Source organism: Pararge aegeria, chromosome 12 (assembly GCF_905163445.1).
Source record: "Pararge aegeria chromosome 12, ilParAegt1.1, whole genome shotgun sequence".
Taxonomy (NCBI): Eukaryota; Metazoa; Arthropoda; class Insecta; order Lepidoptera; family Nymphalidae; genus Pararge; species Pararge aegeria.
The window spans coordinates 16,863,492-16,882,171 of record NC_053191.1 but is presented as its reverse complement, the minus strand read 5'-3'; the positions used below and the strand labels follow the sequence as shown (position 1 = coordinate 16,882,171).

The window sequence follows — 18,680 nt, the reverse complement described above, 5'->3', positions numbered from 1 at the left end:
TAACTAACGTTCTACATGAGTAGCGTTTAAGGAAAATACATAACGTAATACAGATTATACATTATTTATTGTCAGTCTCAAAGAACATGGTGGCATTACAGTCCAAACTGTTTGCTTTTTTTATCTATGATAGGCACACTCTTACGTGACAGACTACGAGTTGATACAAGATTGTTATATTGGTAATGGGACCACTAACACCCGGGCTAAACTTGCAACCGAATCGGGTTCTATGACCTATTTTCAAAATCACCCGCAAGACCTTCGTTGCTTAGCAAAATCAGACTTCTGAAATCTTGGAACTCAGAGTTGTCAAAGTCCAGGCAATCCAGCCCAATATCCCCGGAAAACCTTAGTTAGTTTATTCATAAAAAATCGGTTCGCTGGGTCACGTCAACTATCAGTCGTCTACGGATTGGACATTTGGCAAAAATGAGAGTTCGAGATCATTCTCTGTGTGAGTGTGGCTTGAACGAAGGATCAGTCTCACATATCCTTTTTTCCTGCCCGAAATTGCCCTTTAATCTGTATGATATACTTCCTTCTAAAATTCCTCGTCTTTTAAATGTCGAGTGTGTTTTAATGTCAGTGTATAGTGTTATATGTTTATTTATTTATTTAAATTTATTATTAAAACTAACTAATTTATTATTAAAATTAAAACTATGATTTTTATATTTTGGTTTTAAATTTTTAATTTATTTCATTTTCAAATGATTGTTAAATTGCGTACTTAGTTCATTTCATTATCAACATTAGTACTTTTGCAGGACGAAGTTATGAAATAAACATTTTTTTTTCTTTACAGACTATTCCGTGCCTTTTCCAAGCTACTTGACACGGGCAAAGTGTATTGTGCTGTTTTGGCACTACGAAAAGCCATAAATTAAAAGAAGAAGAAGAAGATTGTCATAGCGTATCCTTTGTTTATATCCTCTTTGATCAGGAGTTCTAAGCTAAGCAAAGCATAGGTTGCTCTAAGCAAAGGACCACGGTTCGCAAAAAAACGGTTTTGCCTAGCGCGAACGGTTGTGGTGCGGGAGTCTTATGGTGAGCGTAAATTTTAGCAGTATTTATATTTTTCATCTTTATCATAATTGTCAGCCATTTACACCTCACTATAGTATATAAAATGCACACCACGAGATAGTTATCTCTGCCCGTTACTCTTATTTTTTCTATAGAGATTGGGTAGACGTAAATATCTCGTGGCGCGTTTCCTAGCCCTACATTGCAAAGTTCTCAGCATGGGAAGGGTTTAATTCTTTGAGAGCATCATGGAGAACTCTGTCATGCAGATTTCCTCACGTGATCTTTCAAAACGCAGAACTTTGAAATATAATGGGGTCAAACTCAAGCCCCGTAAAAGATAATCACTGACTTTTTATCACATAACATTTATTTCAAGTGGGCCTAATATAAGTACTTTTGAAACGACAAGTTAGTCTGTTTGTAGTGACTCTACCACCGGTTCGGAAGGCAGATTGTACAGAGAAGAAGCCGGCAAGAAACTTACCCGTTGCGCAGCATTTAATTCCGATTCTGCGAGTTAAGCCGCTTTTGTGCTGATGGCACTCAGTAGGCATGCGTCAACGTGGAATGTAATCTATTTAATAACCACTCCGATAACGATAATACCTTTCGAGAAGTCGTTCTTGAGATAATTATTATAGAACGTTTCGAATGCCTAAGCACTACCGGTGAAGTCGATTTGAACATTTATCTTCTTATTAAGACAAAATATTATGCAATAAACTATTGAATTGGTTTAGTGGTTATGGTTTTCCCGGGTCTAAAAAAGATGACTACACAGAAATATGGTCGCGAAATTATAGTATACGCTATAATAATAATAATAATAATAAATAAATAATAAATATACTACGACATTACACGCCCTCCCGAGCTCTGTGTTTCCTAACTCTTACAACCTGGGTATATCTTAGGCTACATCCGCACTTTCCATCATCACACAAACATTTTCCTGTCATGGGAATGGAACCCACAGCCTCAGACTCAGAAAGCACTGCGCCACTCGGCCGTCAGAGCCATTCGCAGAGCATGCAAGGAACTTTTTTTTATCTGTATCTATGACTTAAAAGTACTTTTGAATTTATCTATAACAAACGAACATAAAAATAATCATCTATTTCCTCTTTATAACATCAACTAACTTTGGCTTACTGGATTTTGATGATGGGTACCAACTAAATAATGTGTCTAAGTCTGAATATAATATACAGGATAGTTTTATAACGAAACACTAATAATATTATGAAACCGAATTTTTCCGTTTGTCTTTCTTCACGCAGAATTTTCGCGTTAGTAGGGAATCAGGGTTACAGTAAACGTTATAATTGTAAGCAAGCAAAGCCGCCTAGTTGTACAAATAAAATAATATGGTTGTCAAGTATTGACTTTTTATCTTGTCAGTACGTAGGTGCAATATAATTTAATGCTCTACATAAATTAATAATATAATCGGCTAGTGATTAAATTAATTAATGATTGTACTAGAATTATTATTATTGTACCTACTAGCTGTTGTATTTTTTTTTAAATCAAGCGGGAACTTATATACTTAACTAGATTTCCCTTAGGATGAAAGCCATAGCAAAACTGTAAATATTTTGACGTGACAACGTCTTATAAATTGGTTTGCCGGGTGACACTTCAAGAAACTGCATTACGCTCCGCTCACGTTATGCGCTCACAATGAGAGCGAGTGAGAGGCACGTGCCCGCCTAAGAGCGAGAGAGACAGACATAAAAAGTGAAGGGCACGCGTCTCTTTGTAGTAAACGCTGTTTCATTGTACGCAAATGTATTGCAAGTTATTGTATGTATATTTGTATATAAAACGTATGTATATGTGTAAAGGTAAAAATAAAATTTTGTTAATATGAAATTCAGTGCGAGATTCTTTGTATAAATTAATGTTTTAAATATAATTCTTTGTATAAATAAATGTTTTAAATTGTTACTATTATTTCATCCTTCTTCCTACTATACGAATGAATATTCACATTAAAATTATTTTACCACTCAAAGTCGTTGTCACGTAAAACTTTCGCCCGTATACCGACTTTACAGGCAACCAATTTTTTTGTTGGCACACCTAAAAGCCAAAAAAAAACAAAAAAGAAGAAGAAGAATATTTTTTGTTCAATCAACTTGTATAATTTTGCATTTTTAGTTCTTTTTATCGATGTTTGAGAACTCAAAGCGGTCTAAATGTAGATATAGAATGTAAAATTTGTATACTAGTAGGCTGTGTGTATTTATACGTGCGTGTGTGTGCTTATGTGTTTGTTGTATGCGTGGGTATGTGTAGTGGGAGTGTGTATATGTTTGAGTGAGTATGGCTGCTTGCACGGTCTACGTTTCTACGGGGATAATAACTAATGCTAAAATAAAAAAATTAAAAAAGACCGTAAGCCGTAGTGTAAATAATTCTATTTGTCGAGCTCTTTTATTTGATACCCATATTGACCATTTAGTGTCAACGGCCATCTTGGCTTTGAAATTTACCATAGTGTGCAGTATTCTATTAGTGAAGCCCTTTAATTTTATACGCCATTATATGTAATCCGCCATTTTGTGAAGGCGGACATCTTGGACCGATTTTAATCGAACACTAGTAGGCTCGATTCAAATCAGTCGGAGGTGAAAATCGGTACAAGCTCAACTCAAACTCAAACACAGCTCACCTTTTAAACAAAAAAACAATACGAAAATTGGTTCATCTAGTTTGAAAGCTATGATGCCAGATACAGACACACACACACACACACACCACGCCAAACTTATAAGTTATAACCCCGTACAGCGAAACGACGCCCCGCGCCGTTGGGACTACGTCAGCAATAAAATAACAATATGCCGATAACGTATCCTTCCATTGTTGCAGTCTGCCTCACGTCTGATAAGGGAATTAAGTATTTATTTCCCCGTGCAGGCTTCATAAGTTGATAAACAAATACCAGGCCCATCGAAATTCGTATGTAGGTAAAGTTCAATTAATAATTAAAACAACACGTAGGTCAAACAAAGTCTTTGAACAGTGCGTGCACCCATTGATAACTTATGACTCCGATACCGGATAAGAAAACTCTATGCTTTTTGCTCAATAAGTTGTACTTAAGTTACATGAATGTTTAGCGTGCGTAATTTAAAGCGCGAATTACATATGAATTAAATGTAAAATTAATGTATAATTGGTGATAGCCTAATGGGTAAGATTTCGGCTTTCCTTTCGTGATTTCCTGGAATAAATTCCTTTTATAAAATGATTTCCCGTAGGATGAAAGAGTTTGAGAACTCAACGCGGGCTAAATGTAGATATAGAATGTAAATATAGTAAATATAGCGGCTTTCCTTTCGTGGAGACAGAGCCCGGGCACGCACTATTGATTTTTCGGGTTAAATATAGCTTGTTCAGTGCCGTGCACTTCATACATGCACAAAAGCACTGCCTATCCTAGAATTCATATATAACTCGTATCGGAGAAGAATTGCCGTTTTATGCAATTTACCTGCTGTATACCCTGGTAAGAAGCACAGTGCACGCCACTGAGCGTGTTGTAAACGATGAAGGAAAACATCGTGAGGATCGCACTTGGCCAGCGTGGCTACGGCCTAAACCTGCCCTATAGTTGGTCGGTAAGGGGTCGATGATGATAAATGTAAAATTAAAAACACAACCTTTAATTTGGCCTCTTAAACGTTTAATATCACATAACAATCAGTCCTACTGTAATGTAGGCTAGGTCCTAAAAAATTAGGCTTTCGCTATAAGTACTTTTGAAACGTCAAGTCTGTGTGTTTGTAGTGACTCTACCACCGGTTCAGATCCTACCAAAGCCGGCAAGAACTTAAGCCGATGCTGTTTTTCAACATCGACAATTCACATTTAAAATTTTAACATTAATTTGTCAATCTTGCGAGAGATAAAAGCGGGGCCGGATGCGGAAGCAACATTGTCATTAAAAAATTCATCAACTGTATAACCTCGCTAAAATAAATGTGTTTTAACATATTCTTTAAAATTGTCCTTCGGTAGGTCCAATTATTACTTGTCTAAGGGTTAAACTGCTTTTCGAGGTTTTACAAAGTGATGGAACCATTGTTTGCGTTTTAAGACAGGTAAGAAGAAATGAACTAAAGTTTGTATGTACCTAACACAGATAAAATATTTAATAACAGTCATTAATTACCTAATTATCCACTCAAGTGTTAAGAATATTTAATTACTTAAGTGTAGTAATTAACTAATTAGCTTTATCGTTGATTGCTGATTAACATTTAAATTTTAAAAGCAAAATACGTATTCAGTCTTATGAAGTTTTTTACAAGCGTTTAGATCCTATTCATTATTCATTTAAAAAGCAAATACTTAGATATCAATTAATATAAAAAATTGCATTATATATATATAAAAGTAAACAGTTCTCTGAGTTATAAATATATCCGACTGAATAGGCTGTATGGTCATCGGTCTTCGCCAGTCCTACGAGAGAAAAATTGAAAAACAACTTCGTACATTGAAGTTTTAACTATTATTGGCTGTACGGTTATATACCTTTTCCATTTCCCAATGGAAAAGAATAAAGAAAAAATAAAACTTTCACGGATACTTGTATGGAGGGTAGAGGTAAGGAGAGTCATCTGTGTATATGAAAAAGTGTCGTCAAAATGTATTAAATTAGGATGGCGCCACATTTGCATCAGGGTAACTCTTAAAAGAAGCGCCAAATATAAATATTGTTAGAGTAGGCTTGAAAAATAAACAAGGAAGTATGGAGATACAAGGAAGTAAGGTTATATTTACCACAATATTTTGTACAACGTAAGTTGTTGAAATTCTCAATAATTAACTACTTTAGTCGATAATGACATTAAATTTTTTAACTCGGCATACTTCAATTCATCTACGATTGCTACATTCATACCATACCCTGTGCATCCACCAGCGCCATTGTGGAGGATTTTTGAACTGTTATTTAGCGCATACACTGGACACTTTTTCAACTTTTCTTCCATATAAGATGACTCTCCTTACCTCTACCCTCCATAGATACTTGTGAGGTTATTTGAGTAAAATATTCTCGGTTAGGACCTCGTTAGTACGTCGTCTTGGGTGTTTTACGATTGTCATGTACGAAAAATCTTTCTCCTGATAGAATTAATAAAGCAGCTTCAGAATATGGAAGGCAGATTATTTTATTATACCGAATGTAATTTAAAATAGGTATGTATATGTTTTTGTCTATCACCAAACAGCAAAATTATAAAAATAAGATCGGGTTAGCACATATGATAAAGCTCAGAGGTACAATAGGCTGCCTTATCGCCGACCCAGCAGACAAGAAAAACTGTTTGGTTATAGTTACCTACTCATTGTATTTCACGAACTAGTAAATCAATTTTATAAAATAACCAATGGAACTTGTTCGAATAATGAGCTAGTTGAACAATTGGTCAGTTCTCTAAATATAAATAATTGACTGAAATCTAAATTCTTTATATAAATAAGGTACATTCATTTTGTAAAGTGAGTTAATACTTAGGTTCACACCTAATTAAATTTATGATACCTTTAACTTAACAATTGACGTAAATTGATTAAATTTTACAAATGATAAATGATATGATTAATTAAATCTTAAAATACTTAATGTTTCTTATTTAATTTATTGGATAGTTTTCAAGTAATAATTAAAACTATATTTGATTCACAGCGAATGTTCGTGACATAGTGTCAGTGGGTGTTTTGATATGAATATACACCCAGCATTAGTGATACACTTTTGTACAGTACAGTTTTGTATTTAGACTCAGACGGCGCAAAGATGTCTGGTGACATGTTATAAGCCGTGTTTTTTTGGAAAAACCTTCTACAGGGGCGAGCAGGTTAAATCGGAATCCTGTGGACTTTAGGGCCTTGTACAGAGGTAAATATAAAATACAATAAAGCTCTCGGCCTTGTAGTGCCTATCCAATGCCAATACAGGTATCGATCATTCAGAGTGAAACTGGCTTTAAATCGTTTAAAAACAAATTCAATATGGCGTCTGTATGGCGCCATTTTCAAACAAGAAAATTCGGTTAGCCTTCCTCCAGTAGTGTTTATTAATTACGTATTACCTTTATTATTCTTAAATCTATTGAAATGTAGGTATATTATAGGGATATACAAAATTAGAATTGTAAATGCGAAAATAGAACAACATAATTATTACCATTGATTGTTTTGCGCAAGCGCATCTAAAATCTGAATGGTTGGTTGGTTTTCATAAATGTGATGGCATTCAATAGAAAAATTCGAGTTATGTCCAAGAATTAGGATAGGCAGTGCTTGTATGAATGTATGAAGTGCACGCCGGTGCCTGCCAGCGCCACTTTAACCACAATATTAAGCATAGTACTTAAGTACCTGTAAAGGAAAATCAACCTGTCACCACGTCTAGGCTGTGAAAGCGTTAATCTCGAAAGTACTAAATACTATGCAAATATTTTTTATTGCACATAGGGCTTTTTATAGGTTCTTTTGATACTGAGTATAGTCATAACAAAAGTCATTGTTTATTGTGACTTTATCCAGACATCCAGTTTATCATTTTGAAATAAGCACAGATTCTACTGTGAAGAAGCCGGCAAGAAGGTCCACAGTTGCATTTCTTTTGCGAGTGTTTCATTAGCTTTAGATTTTCACCAATTAATATTGTATGTGAGAAAGAGAAGTTTTTAATAAGTGCTTAAGTAAGTACTATATCTGCCTGATCTACTTGCTAACACATATCTAAATTACTTTGGTAGGTACTATTATGAATTTTTGCTAGCGGTTCCCCGCGATTTTATCCGTGTGGGATTAACCTGGCATAAAAAAAAACAAATAATTGGAACACTTCGAATCTTTCAAACAGCTAGTTTATTTCACTCGATTATTGCTAAAAAATTCGGTTATAGATATTTTTGCTAATCTAAATATTGTATAATAAATTCATGTTTAAATTATAAGAAGTCTAAATAGGCTGTATAGACACTGGTCTTTGCTTGTTTGGAAAGGGACAAATCAAAAACAACTGTGCTCTATTCTGTTTCTCTACTCTGTTGCTTTTTAGTTTTCAAACTAATCAAATGAAATTTTTTCCCTGGGGGACTGGGGGAATAGGGTTTATACGATACTTTTCAGTCCGAGAAATAGACTGCGGTATCTATGAAAAAATGACGGAGCCAACCCGGACGAAATCGAGATATAAAACTAGTAGGTGCCGAGGATGGCCACCGAAGAGGTTTCAGTTTTAGGGTAAAATCCCATATAACCCGATCTTGCAGTGGTCGGGTAACCTTGAAGAAGATTTCCCCCCCGTAAACAAAAAAAAAGTTGTATACATTTATAAGCCTGTTCCATGAAAAAGCAATAATATACCTACTTTATGATAAAATCGGATAAGTAATTAAACTGCAATAAATTATGAAACAACAAGGAGTATTTTTTTAAATATAGATAAAAAACCTTTTAAAAATATATCAAAACTTGTCGCGCACTATTGAAACTTTATGACAATACACCTTTTTTAGCACTGGTCACTTCACCAAATTTTGAGGACAAATTCCCGCGCGAAATGTCGTCTTTTAAATATTTTAAAATTAGAACGCGCGTCCTCTATGGTCGGTGGCGTCAGACTGCCAGGCCCGTCGTAAACATAAATAAGCACAGCGCATTTTTATCAGTTTTACGTTATCATAGAAATAATGCTATAGGTAGGTAGGTATACATTATGATTCAATATGATAATTTGCTCTGCACAGTAGTTGGTGACTTAATCTTTTGTAATTTATGCAGGCTTTGTACCGTTTACACATTTTTGTTCATTTATTATGCTTGAGTTATAACTAGCTATCGATTTCGACTGATAAGTTTCCCATATAAACTTTCTACCGCTACAACCTACCCCGCAGCGTCGTCGCATCGCTCTCCTGTGTGATTGCTTCGTTTACTCAGCTCGTAAGGGTTAAAGTGCTATGTTAAATAATCTATAACCTTTGTGTATTCTTGCTAACTTACTAACTTTCCTCAGAGTTACTGACTTACTAATTTACCTCAGATGATGGTTTAACACCAACGCCTCATGGTTTTCAACCAGCAGTCGTTGGACACAAGGCGGCACGTTGCAAGGGGTGTTTCGTGCATGCCCTGCGAAGTGTTCTGTTTATAGGCCATGGTTTTTGTCTTCAGGTGAGCCACACCACGTGTGTCACCTCCTTGGTGGTTCAATAAGTACTAAGTATTAAAAAAAAACTTACGAATTTACATTATAACATCCTTTAAATGATCTTCGCAATTCTGCTTCCCTCAGACTTCTTCTAGTCCAATATTTCTTGATGGATTTATCTCTTAAACTTTTGTATAGACGTCCAACAAATATAATCCTTTCCCCATGTTCCATATTCTGAACGTATTTCATATTAAAACAGGTTTTTTTTAGAAAAGGGTCTGAATTTGTTGTGATGATATATCGTCGGTAAAGGTAGATAAAAGATTACTTTAATTCTCTATAGTTAAGTATAGACACACATAACGCATTAACTGTAACACATATGTTTCAGCGTATCTGAAATCATTTAACGCTTTTTTTACTAAAAAAAAGTAATCTTTGTTTACTCTATAAAGAACCTTTTAACTATTTGTTGGTTTCTGGGGTTCGTGTACACTTTCAAATATATTTTTTTTTTATAAATATTTATTAGCACCTCAGATAAGCACCACCTAAGACCAACTGGCAAGGGGACGCGATAAAAATGTTGAATATTACATTTGTATACTCTCGCAAGGTGTAGCGTTGCATAAATTATAACGATTTTATAAGATAAACGTCATGGAATATTATTAAACAATTATTGTTCATTGTACTCAGTTGCATAAACTTTTATTGTTTAAATAAGATGTGTTCAAAATGTACTTACGTGTCTTATTTAATGCAAGGGTTGTCGCATAACGCAGACTATTTATTTCAAATCATTTTACGTAGGTATTGGCGACCCCGTAGTTTTTCTTATTAGCTAGATTTACGGTTTTAGTATGATGCTGTATATAAACAACTATTATAAAAGCTTTTTGCAACAATACCTATTCATGATTTTATGATTTAAATATAGAAATACAATGTATCGAATTTTGGAATTTCGGTAAAAGCTATACGATTATATTTTTTATATATTTATATTGCGATTATTAATAAATTGTCAGTAGTTAAGTTTATCAAGAACTGACATTGGGAAGCGCCATTTTAATTAGATTTGACAGTTATCTACAGCCTTCAATTTTGTTCAATTTAATTTATGTAGTAGCCTTATTATGTTGTTTAATTACATAATATGGCTTATGTAATGGAACAACATAATACATAATACATAATAATACTTTGAATAATATTACATTACTTTGAAATTGGAGATTATTTTGATGTGTTCTTCAGTGAAAATCATGTTTAAAATGTGTTTCGAGGAATCACCCCTATAATTGCACTTTGATTTAAGACTTTTTAACAGTGAACATATGATATAGTTACACTAAAAGCTTCTCTACCAATAATTTAAAAAAAAAACACTACTTATAGCAATTTCCTTGCTTAAGGCACATTTGCCATGTGGGCATTTTTGCGTCGTTTTGGTCTCTGGGAGCCTTAGTAATAAAAGTATTATAGTTAAATGCATTGTTTTGTCACTTATTTGACACCAGTATTTTTGGAATACTCATATTTCCTTGTATTTGATTTCTGTACATTTAATATATTTTGAAAACTTTGATCGGGGGATGCTTTATAATCGATACTGAGTCCAAAACAGATTTTTATTTAATTTTTGTCTGTCTGTCTGTCCGGGCATCACGTGAAAACTACTGAACGGATTTAACTACAATTTGGTATAGTGGTAGCTGATATTTCGGGTATATAAGCTACTTTTTATCCCAGTAAACAGAAAGTTGCCTTCGGGAAGTGGAATGAAAGTTTTTATGAATTTTACTTCATAGCTCCGTTAAATTTGAACCGACTTTAATATCTTTTCTTTATTTGAAAGTGTAATACTAACAAGCATGTATCGTCTAATTTTAATGAAGATCTGATAAATAAATATTGTCGAAGATAAAGGAACGCAACTCTTCACAGATACTAGCAAGTCGCAAGGCATATGGTACAACGATCGAATACATGTGTACCATCTTGCTGATATTATAAATGCGAAAGTTTCTGAGGATGGATGTATGGATGGATGGATCTAAGTATAGATGGATGGTTTTAGTGTATATTTTTCTATGGTTTTCTGTAAATTGGCTGAAATATAACGATGTTTTCTAAAGATGTAATTCCGACTTAGAGTTTAGAGTTTACGTACGCCGCGAAAATGATTGATCATACATACATATGTTTAAAGTAACCGTGATTATCTATGAAAGAATCCGCGAGGCTATATTTCTAACTGTTATGGTTAAGTCACAATAACTACAATTTTTATAATTTTTCTTTCAAAACACTGGTATAATTGTAAGATGTTGACATTCCTATCATGATATTAATTCTTATCGAAATAAATAGTTTTATAAATATTAATTTTGATAAATTATTTAAATTGAACCTATCGCTTAGAAGTTGCGACGGGTATAGAAACGCAAAAAGCAAGAAAAATGCAGCGGGCCGCCCGGCCGCGAATAACATTGTTTGGAAATAAAGCAGTTAGCGCTGCAATTCGTTTCTAGGTTTTTTTAAGATATTAAAACCTCTAATAACCGATTCGGTGCAGACGACGTTGCGCGGGTCAGCTAGTTCATTAATATATATCAATTATGCTCTATAAACCCTTATGCTGCTACTCAACTTACAGTTGAATGGCAGACCCTTCAAATGCCAGAGCGTGAAAAAACACTGTATAAGTATTTCGGCGTTATCGCCGTAAAATACTAGTAATAAATAATAACACTGATATTCCACCGTCTTGCTAGCTATACCTAAGCACCCCAGCACGCTTTGTTACCCAACCTTGGACGCCCAGGTGACAGTTGACAGTTGGCAATTGCCTCTTTTCTACCACAACCTCTGTTTACTACCTATACACTACAGCCACTTTTTTTTAATATAGACCTGGATATTGAAATTCAAAATTCATTTATTTCAAGTAGGCCCAGTTTATAAGCACTTTTTAAACGTCAAGTCAGTCTGTTTGTAGTGACTCTGCCACCAGTTCGGAAGGCAGTTTCCTCCGAGAAAAGCCGGTAAGAAACTTAGCAGATTGCTCTTTTTCAACATCATTTAATAATTTACAATCTTTGCTTCCCAGCAGCCTTGACGTTAAGAAATTCATCAATTGTATAGTAACTTGGAATCATTAAATGTGTTGTGTGTAAGTTTTAACAATGTGTTCAACATTGTTAAAACTTATGCATTGGCAGGTCCAAAATTGCGTTGGGAATCATATTATAAAAGTTAGTACTCAATTCCACAAATGACTTCTGCACCTTTCGCAAACGGTATGCAGATGGTGGTGGAATCCATTCCCAAGGTGCTGGAATGTCAGCCCCGAACTGGTAAGCGCAGCGTTGGTCGGCCCTCAACGAGGTGGACAGACGACATTAAGCGCGTCGCAGGTAGCCGCTGGATCCAAGCGGCTCAGAACCGTGGAACTTGGAACTATGTCCAGCAGTGGACGTCTATCGGTTGATGTGATGATGATGCAGATGTCATTAAGTTATGTCCGTTGTACGTATGATTTTATTAGTTCTTAATATTTTCTGAAAGATCTTTAGACTAAAATGTTTTGATTACTTAAATAATAAGACATTTAAAAAAAATGGAGTGTAGATGAATTAGAATGAATGTAATCGCCATCCTTGATTTCAGTTCAGCTCAGCGGACCACATGATGTTCTATGAAATTAGTTATTTTTTACCCGTCCAACCTTGGGAAACTTAACGGAAGATTAAATAATGAATTAATATATAGTTTTATAATAATGGGTACATATTCAGTGTCTTCGAAGTAGTTAGATGCTCTAAATTTATCTTATAGAGTAACAAGCTTGATCACAAATCGGAACCATGGATTATTCCAAGGTTAAAAACAGACTAAATGTAGTATGTAATAGTAGATTGTTAAATGAGATGGAAAGCATCCTCGTAGGAGATAGTTCCTCCCTCCGCTACGCTCGTGAGTTCATAGTTTGAGGGTTAGAATGGGGTGTGTTCCAGAGTTGAAAATTTATCCCGGGAAGATAAAGGGTTCCTGTGGGGTTTTAAGAATCCCATGATGGACGCGGCCGAAGTTGCGGGAAACTGTTTACAAAAATCCTCAATACATTTCCCATTTTACTGAAACTGCCGTTATTCCACTTACTTATTTCCACTTACTATCAGGTGGGATATATGCATGGTCCATCAATTATTAAAAAAAGCGTTAAAGCTATATTTTATTGTATAAAAAAACGCATATTGCAGTCGAAAGTAAGTCCACGCCGGGAATCGAACTCATTCCCCATGCGAAGGAGGCCACTTACTGGCTATCTTATATTTTGTATGGGCATATTTCAGCAGAATTTTTGACTTCACAATATTTATTTATTAATTTTCCTCCATTACATTGCTGTGTTACCCTGGAATTTTCAGGTATTTTCATTCTTTTCTTCATCCTTAGCTAGTTTCTCGTATACGGCAGCCCTTTTCAAGTTGATCATATTGTATTCCTCTCTCGCCTTTCTCAACGGGGAGTTTTTGATGAAGAAGTCTGTATATTCTTGATATTCCTGAAATAAAAAAAAATAACAACCTAGCGACATTTTTTTTCCATAAGAAATAAAGGCAATGGTATATCACCGTGCAGCGATGACTTCAGTATTTAAAAATCATGTCTTATTTGATTGTAAGGCATAAAGTCATGTTTTAGTGTTCAATATTCTCGATCAATCTACTTAGTGACAATTCTAGATCTTTTTTAACAACTGATCTTTGTTAATAACACCTAAGAACAAGTATTATTGTGCTTAGATTAACACAATTTGCAGGTTAAACAAATGACAGCTTACATATTGTACCTATTCGAAGCGTCATAATGCGTGACAGTTTCTCTGGAATTAGTACCTTGGTAATAAAGTGTTTTGAGCATTGATTTAATGTTACTATTTATTTATTATTATTTATTTAACTCTTTATTTGTGCACCACAATGAAGTTAGGAAAAATTCAAACAATAGAAATACAAAGACAGAAGCAGAATACAAAAGGCGGCCTTATCGCTTGTATATTGTTACTACTGGTTTTTAGTAAGTAATTCTAATATTAGTTCGTTAGCTATGGAATATAGGCTTACAAATGCAGATGCTCTAATTTGCCTATAATTTCACGACAACCAGCGAGGGGTTTTGCGGAAAATATTTTTAAAAATATAATATGCAATTCATAACAATAAAACCTTATCTTCTTCAAAATTAAGATTTTTTACCAATAATCGTAAGGCAGTTTTTCAAAATAAGTCATCAATAAAAAACAAATACCTGCAAAGTCATAGCTTCAGTTCCGGATTCCAGCAACGGCTCGAGAAACTCCATTTGCGACAGAGGGTTTACGTTTAATCTAGAAATATCATATACCGTTATGAGAACGTGGCCCGTGGATAAGATCCACGTCGAAATGAAGGTTTTTTTAATTCTTGACCACAATCTCACCTGGTGGTAAGGGTTCGCCTGTTAGGGGTATGGGATTCAGTGGCGTGCATAGAGGGTATACACAGAGTATGCAGAAAATCCCCACTAATATTATAAATGTCAATGTAAGTTTGTTTGTTATAAGTAATATAGAATACTTTTTATCCCGCCATTAAGCTCGTTCCTTTGGGACAGGGGATGAAAGTTTTTGACGATTTTACACCATAACTCCGAAAAATTATAACCGATTGAAATAATTATTTTTGTACTATAGAGGTTATAATATGTGTTTAATTTTGCGCAAACTTTGTGTAGATCGGATGAATGTGGTTGGACATAGAGGACAGAACTCCTCAGCGAACAGCAGCAAACCCCTCGTTTAACTTAGCTTAGCGATACTGAATACTTTAATTTTTTTTACAACAACATGACGTGGCATACAACTAAACTTAATGCCACATCAAGAAACAAAATCAAACGCATACGAAGTCGTGGGCAACAGCTAGTATACTTATAAAGAAAATCTCACTTAAAAGTTATGAAAACTTAGGTGTAGACTTTCTATAACTTTTACAATACAATTGTACTTTTGTAATATTTTTTCGTTCATATCATCTGCTCGCTTAGTGTATACACTAAGCCCATCTGTATTCAGGCCACTGATGGCAGTTATATTAAGGCCATGCCCCTAATCGATTTCAACGCAACATCACACCGAAATCGCTTTGTCGATGGAACCGGAAAACCTCCCACTAGACCAGAGATTTTTTTTATTTTTTTTTTTATTTTGGCAAAAACAGTCATTATATGGAAGTAACTTAATACATATATAATAAAAATCTTATAACATAGACATAGCCGAAAAAGTACAGTTAATTTACAATATTAGAAAATTTTAAAAGCATTGAGCAGAGCAGTAAGGCAATAAGTGGTGGGAAAGAAAAGAATAGGTACATAATGAATTAAAAACAACAAGAAAAAAAAAAGTTATCGTTGAATATAAAGATAAAGTATAATGGTACATCAGAAGTATTTTTTAAAAGATGCATTTTTAATTTTCTTTAAGGAGCTAGAAAACAGATCCACGTCAAAAAATTCATCATTATATATGTAGTTTCACAGCACGAGAAACGTAACAGTTGCATGTGTATTTTTTATGGAAAAAGGGCGGCGAAAACAAGGTTAGTTTACGATTGGGGCGAATAGGAAGTTTTAATCGGCATGATAAATCAAACTTAGATAGCAGCATGGGGCAATCAATTAGACCTCCTATGATTTTATATAGAAAATTGAGATATTATCAATTTCTATTTATATTTTTCCTGGGATAAAAAGTAGCTTATGTTACTCTCCGTCCTCTAAAGTTATCTATATGTCTATTAGGAATCAAGTTGATTGCTTAGTTAGGGCGTTAAGGACAAATAAGCAAACATACAAACTTTCGCATTTATAATATTAGTAGGTACCTAACCTATGATTTTAGAGGAATGGACGGCCGACTGGCGCAGTGGGCAGCGACCCTGCTTTCTGAGTCCATGGCCGTGGGTTCCAACAACTGGAGCATGTTTGTGTGATGAACATGAAAGTTTTTCAGTCTGGATGTTTATCAGTATACTGTAAGTATTTATGTATATTATACATAAAAATGTTCATCAGTAATCTTAGCACCCATAACAAGCTACGCTTACTTTGGGGCTAGATGGCGATGGGAATGGCAGCCCCGCATTGGCAAGCGCAGCATTGGTCGACCCCAAACGAGGTGGACAGACAACATAAATCGCATCGCAGGTAGCGGCTGGATCCAAGCGGCACAGAACCGTGGAATTTGGAACTACCTACAAAATGCCTATGTCCAGAAGTGGACGTCTATCGCTTGATATGATGATGGTGACGATGAACAGCAGCCGGATAGATACACAACTATACAAGAACACAAGAGATGGCGCTAGTAGTACATTAGATACATTATTTAGATATTAATTCTAACTAATTTGTTCTTTAACTACGTTCGGTTCAACCACTGCAGGATCTTGATAAAATTCGGCACATCGTAGGTATGTAGGACAAAGGACACTTTTGTCCCGGAAAATCAGCCAGTTAACGTTCTTGCGGGATAAAAAAATTAATTCTAGCGTAATTCCGCAAATCGTGGTTACAATGCAAGCTATCTCTAAATGTGGACACGATTATAGCCTATAGGCAGTGGCGTGCATAGAGGGTATGCACAGGGTATGCAGATGATATAAGATGAAGGAAATTTGCGGTACGAGTTATAGAAAACTTAAGGATAGGCATTGTAAGAGTTATAAAAAGTCTACCCTTAAGTATTTTTAACTCTAACTAAAGATTTCCTTCATTTTATATCATCTGCATACCCTGTGCATAACCTCTATGCACGCCACTGGCTATAGGATACTATATTATGCTGGGAAAGCAAACCGTTCCCGCGGGATTAGGTTACCTCACGATCCGATCGGCAGTCATGACTTTCTCGAATAGTTCCATTATCATTCCGAAGCCGTATCCCTGCAATACTTTAGCCAGTGGCGATACGCAGTAGTCGCGCGGCATGCTACGTATTCTACGTGGAACAGATAAAACAATAGATTTAAGTTTATTATTTTTACGTCATAATTATAAGTTTCTGTGGTGTACAATAAATATTTACATATATTGTATACATACAAGATTTGCTAGCTCGCAATTGACTTTTTGAGTATGGAAACACTTGAACATCGAAGTAAAATGGATCTTATTTGCATTGGGTTACTGCTCATATTTGACTACAGTTCTTTAGCTCGGGTTTTTTGCGAAAACGGGCATTATTATTGTTATTAAATCGCTCGGATTTTCCAGTACTTCTAAATGTAGCGTTCTCAGTCACAAGAAACGTTTCCTTTCGTTACCATCTTTTAAACATACGTATAGATAGGACATACCTTTGAAATTTCTCATATAAGAATCCTTGCAAACTCGCGTAATCTGTTCTTGGTACTAATAACACTTCGCTAAATAGCGAAATCATTGGTTTTGCTTTAGCCACGAAAGGATTTGAGCAGGTTGCTGGAAACATATTAATTGATAAGAAATATACATACCTACTCTAAGAATTGTCATAAAACAGATATTACAACGTGCTAATCTCAGGAACTATAATATGTGAATTAGAAATAAGTCTTGTGTTTTGTAGCCTTACTTAAGGAAGGTTTTTATCTTATATTCAAATTCAAATTCAAATTCATTTATTTCAAGTAGGCCTACTTTATAAGCACTTTTGAAACGTCAAGTATGCATGTTTGTGTGACTCTACCACCGGTTCGGAAAGCAGATTCTACCGAGAAGAGCCGGCAAGAAACTCAGTAGTTGCTCTTTTCCAACATCAACATTTACAATCATTTTGCTATCTTGCGGGATATGAGAGCGAGGCTGGCTGCTTCCATTCTACCTTGTCATTGAGGAATTCATCAAATGTATAGTAACCTCGCTGTACTAGATGCGTTTTTACACATTTTTTAAATGTATGCATTGGTAGGTCAAGAATTTCCTATTTCCTATTATTCCTATCGATATCGATTTTGCATGTCGTAGGTTAAATGCAAGGCGTAAACCTCCCTTTGCGTGGGCTAGATGGAAGACAAGGTATTCGGCAAATAACTTTTTATCTCGTGCATGCAATGCTTTTAACAACAAATATTGTGAGACGGACATTTTTCATGTCAAAATTGGCACGTTTAGAAAATTTATTATGACAAAAAAAGTACTATAGCTTTAAAGTTTTTCATTTTTGTTTTAATTACATTATTATTATTTTTTTTTTCTTCTTTTTGTATAATAATTGCTTGCTAGGTACTTACTCCTAAGCAATTGTGGTTAATGTTATCGGGTTATATGTATAACCAAGTTGTGGAAACTTCATTGGTCTATGTGATACAAAAATACGGCATTACTTTTATGTATAATAATACTGTTTGTTTCCCTTGAAAAGCTAATA

General features: G+C 34.8%; 1 protein-coding gene across 1 annotated transcript; it reads right to left on the bottom strand.

The window, feature by feature from the left end:
• Positions 1-13,652: 13,652 nt before the first annotated feature.
• LOC120627949 lies at positions 13,653-17,762 on the bottom strand. The gene is made up of 4 exons (XM_039896079.1): positions 17,629-17,762; positions 17,151-17,270; positions 14,540-14,618; positions 13,653-13,793 (listed from the first exon to the last, which is right to left on the bottom strand). The coding sequence occupies exons 1-4, from the start codon at positions 17,760-17,762 to the stop codon at positions 13,653-13,655; spliced, it is 474 nt and encodes a 157-aa protein (XP_039752013.1).
• Between the last annotated feature and the right edge of the window lie 918 nt (positions 17,763-18,680).

What these genes read in the sequence shown, in the direction of transcription:
- LOC120627949 (XM_039896079.1), bottom strand. Translation starts at nt 17,762, where the DNA reads ATGTTTCCAGCAACCTGCTCAAATCCTTTCGTGGCTAAAGCAAAACCA. An exon ending in TTATATGAGAAATTTCAAAG is followed by an intron (nt 17,271 to 17,628) that starts GTATGTCCTATC and finishes TGTTCCACGTAG; the next exon opens with AATACGTAGCATGCCGCGCG. An exon ending in CTGAAGCTATGACTTTGCAG is followed by an intron (nt 13,794 to 14,539) that starts GTATTTGTTTTT and finishes TTTTTATTTCAG; the next exon opens with GAATATCAAGAATATACAGA.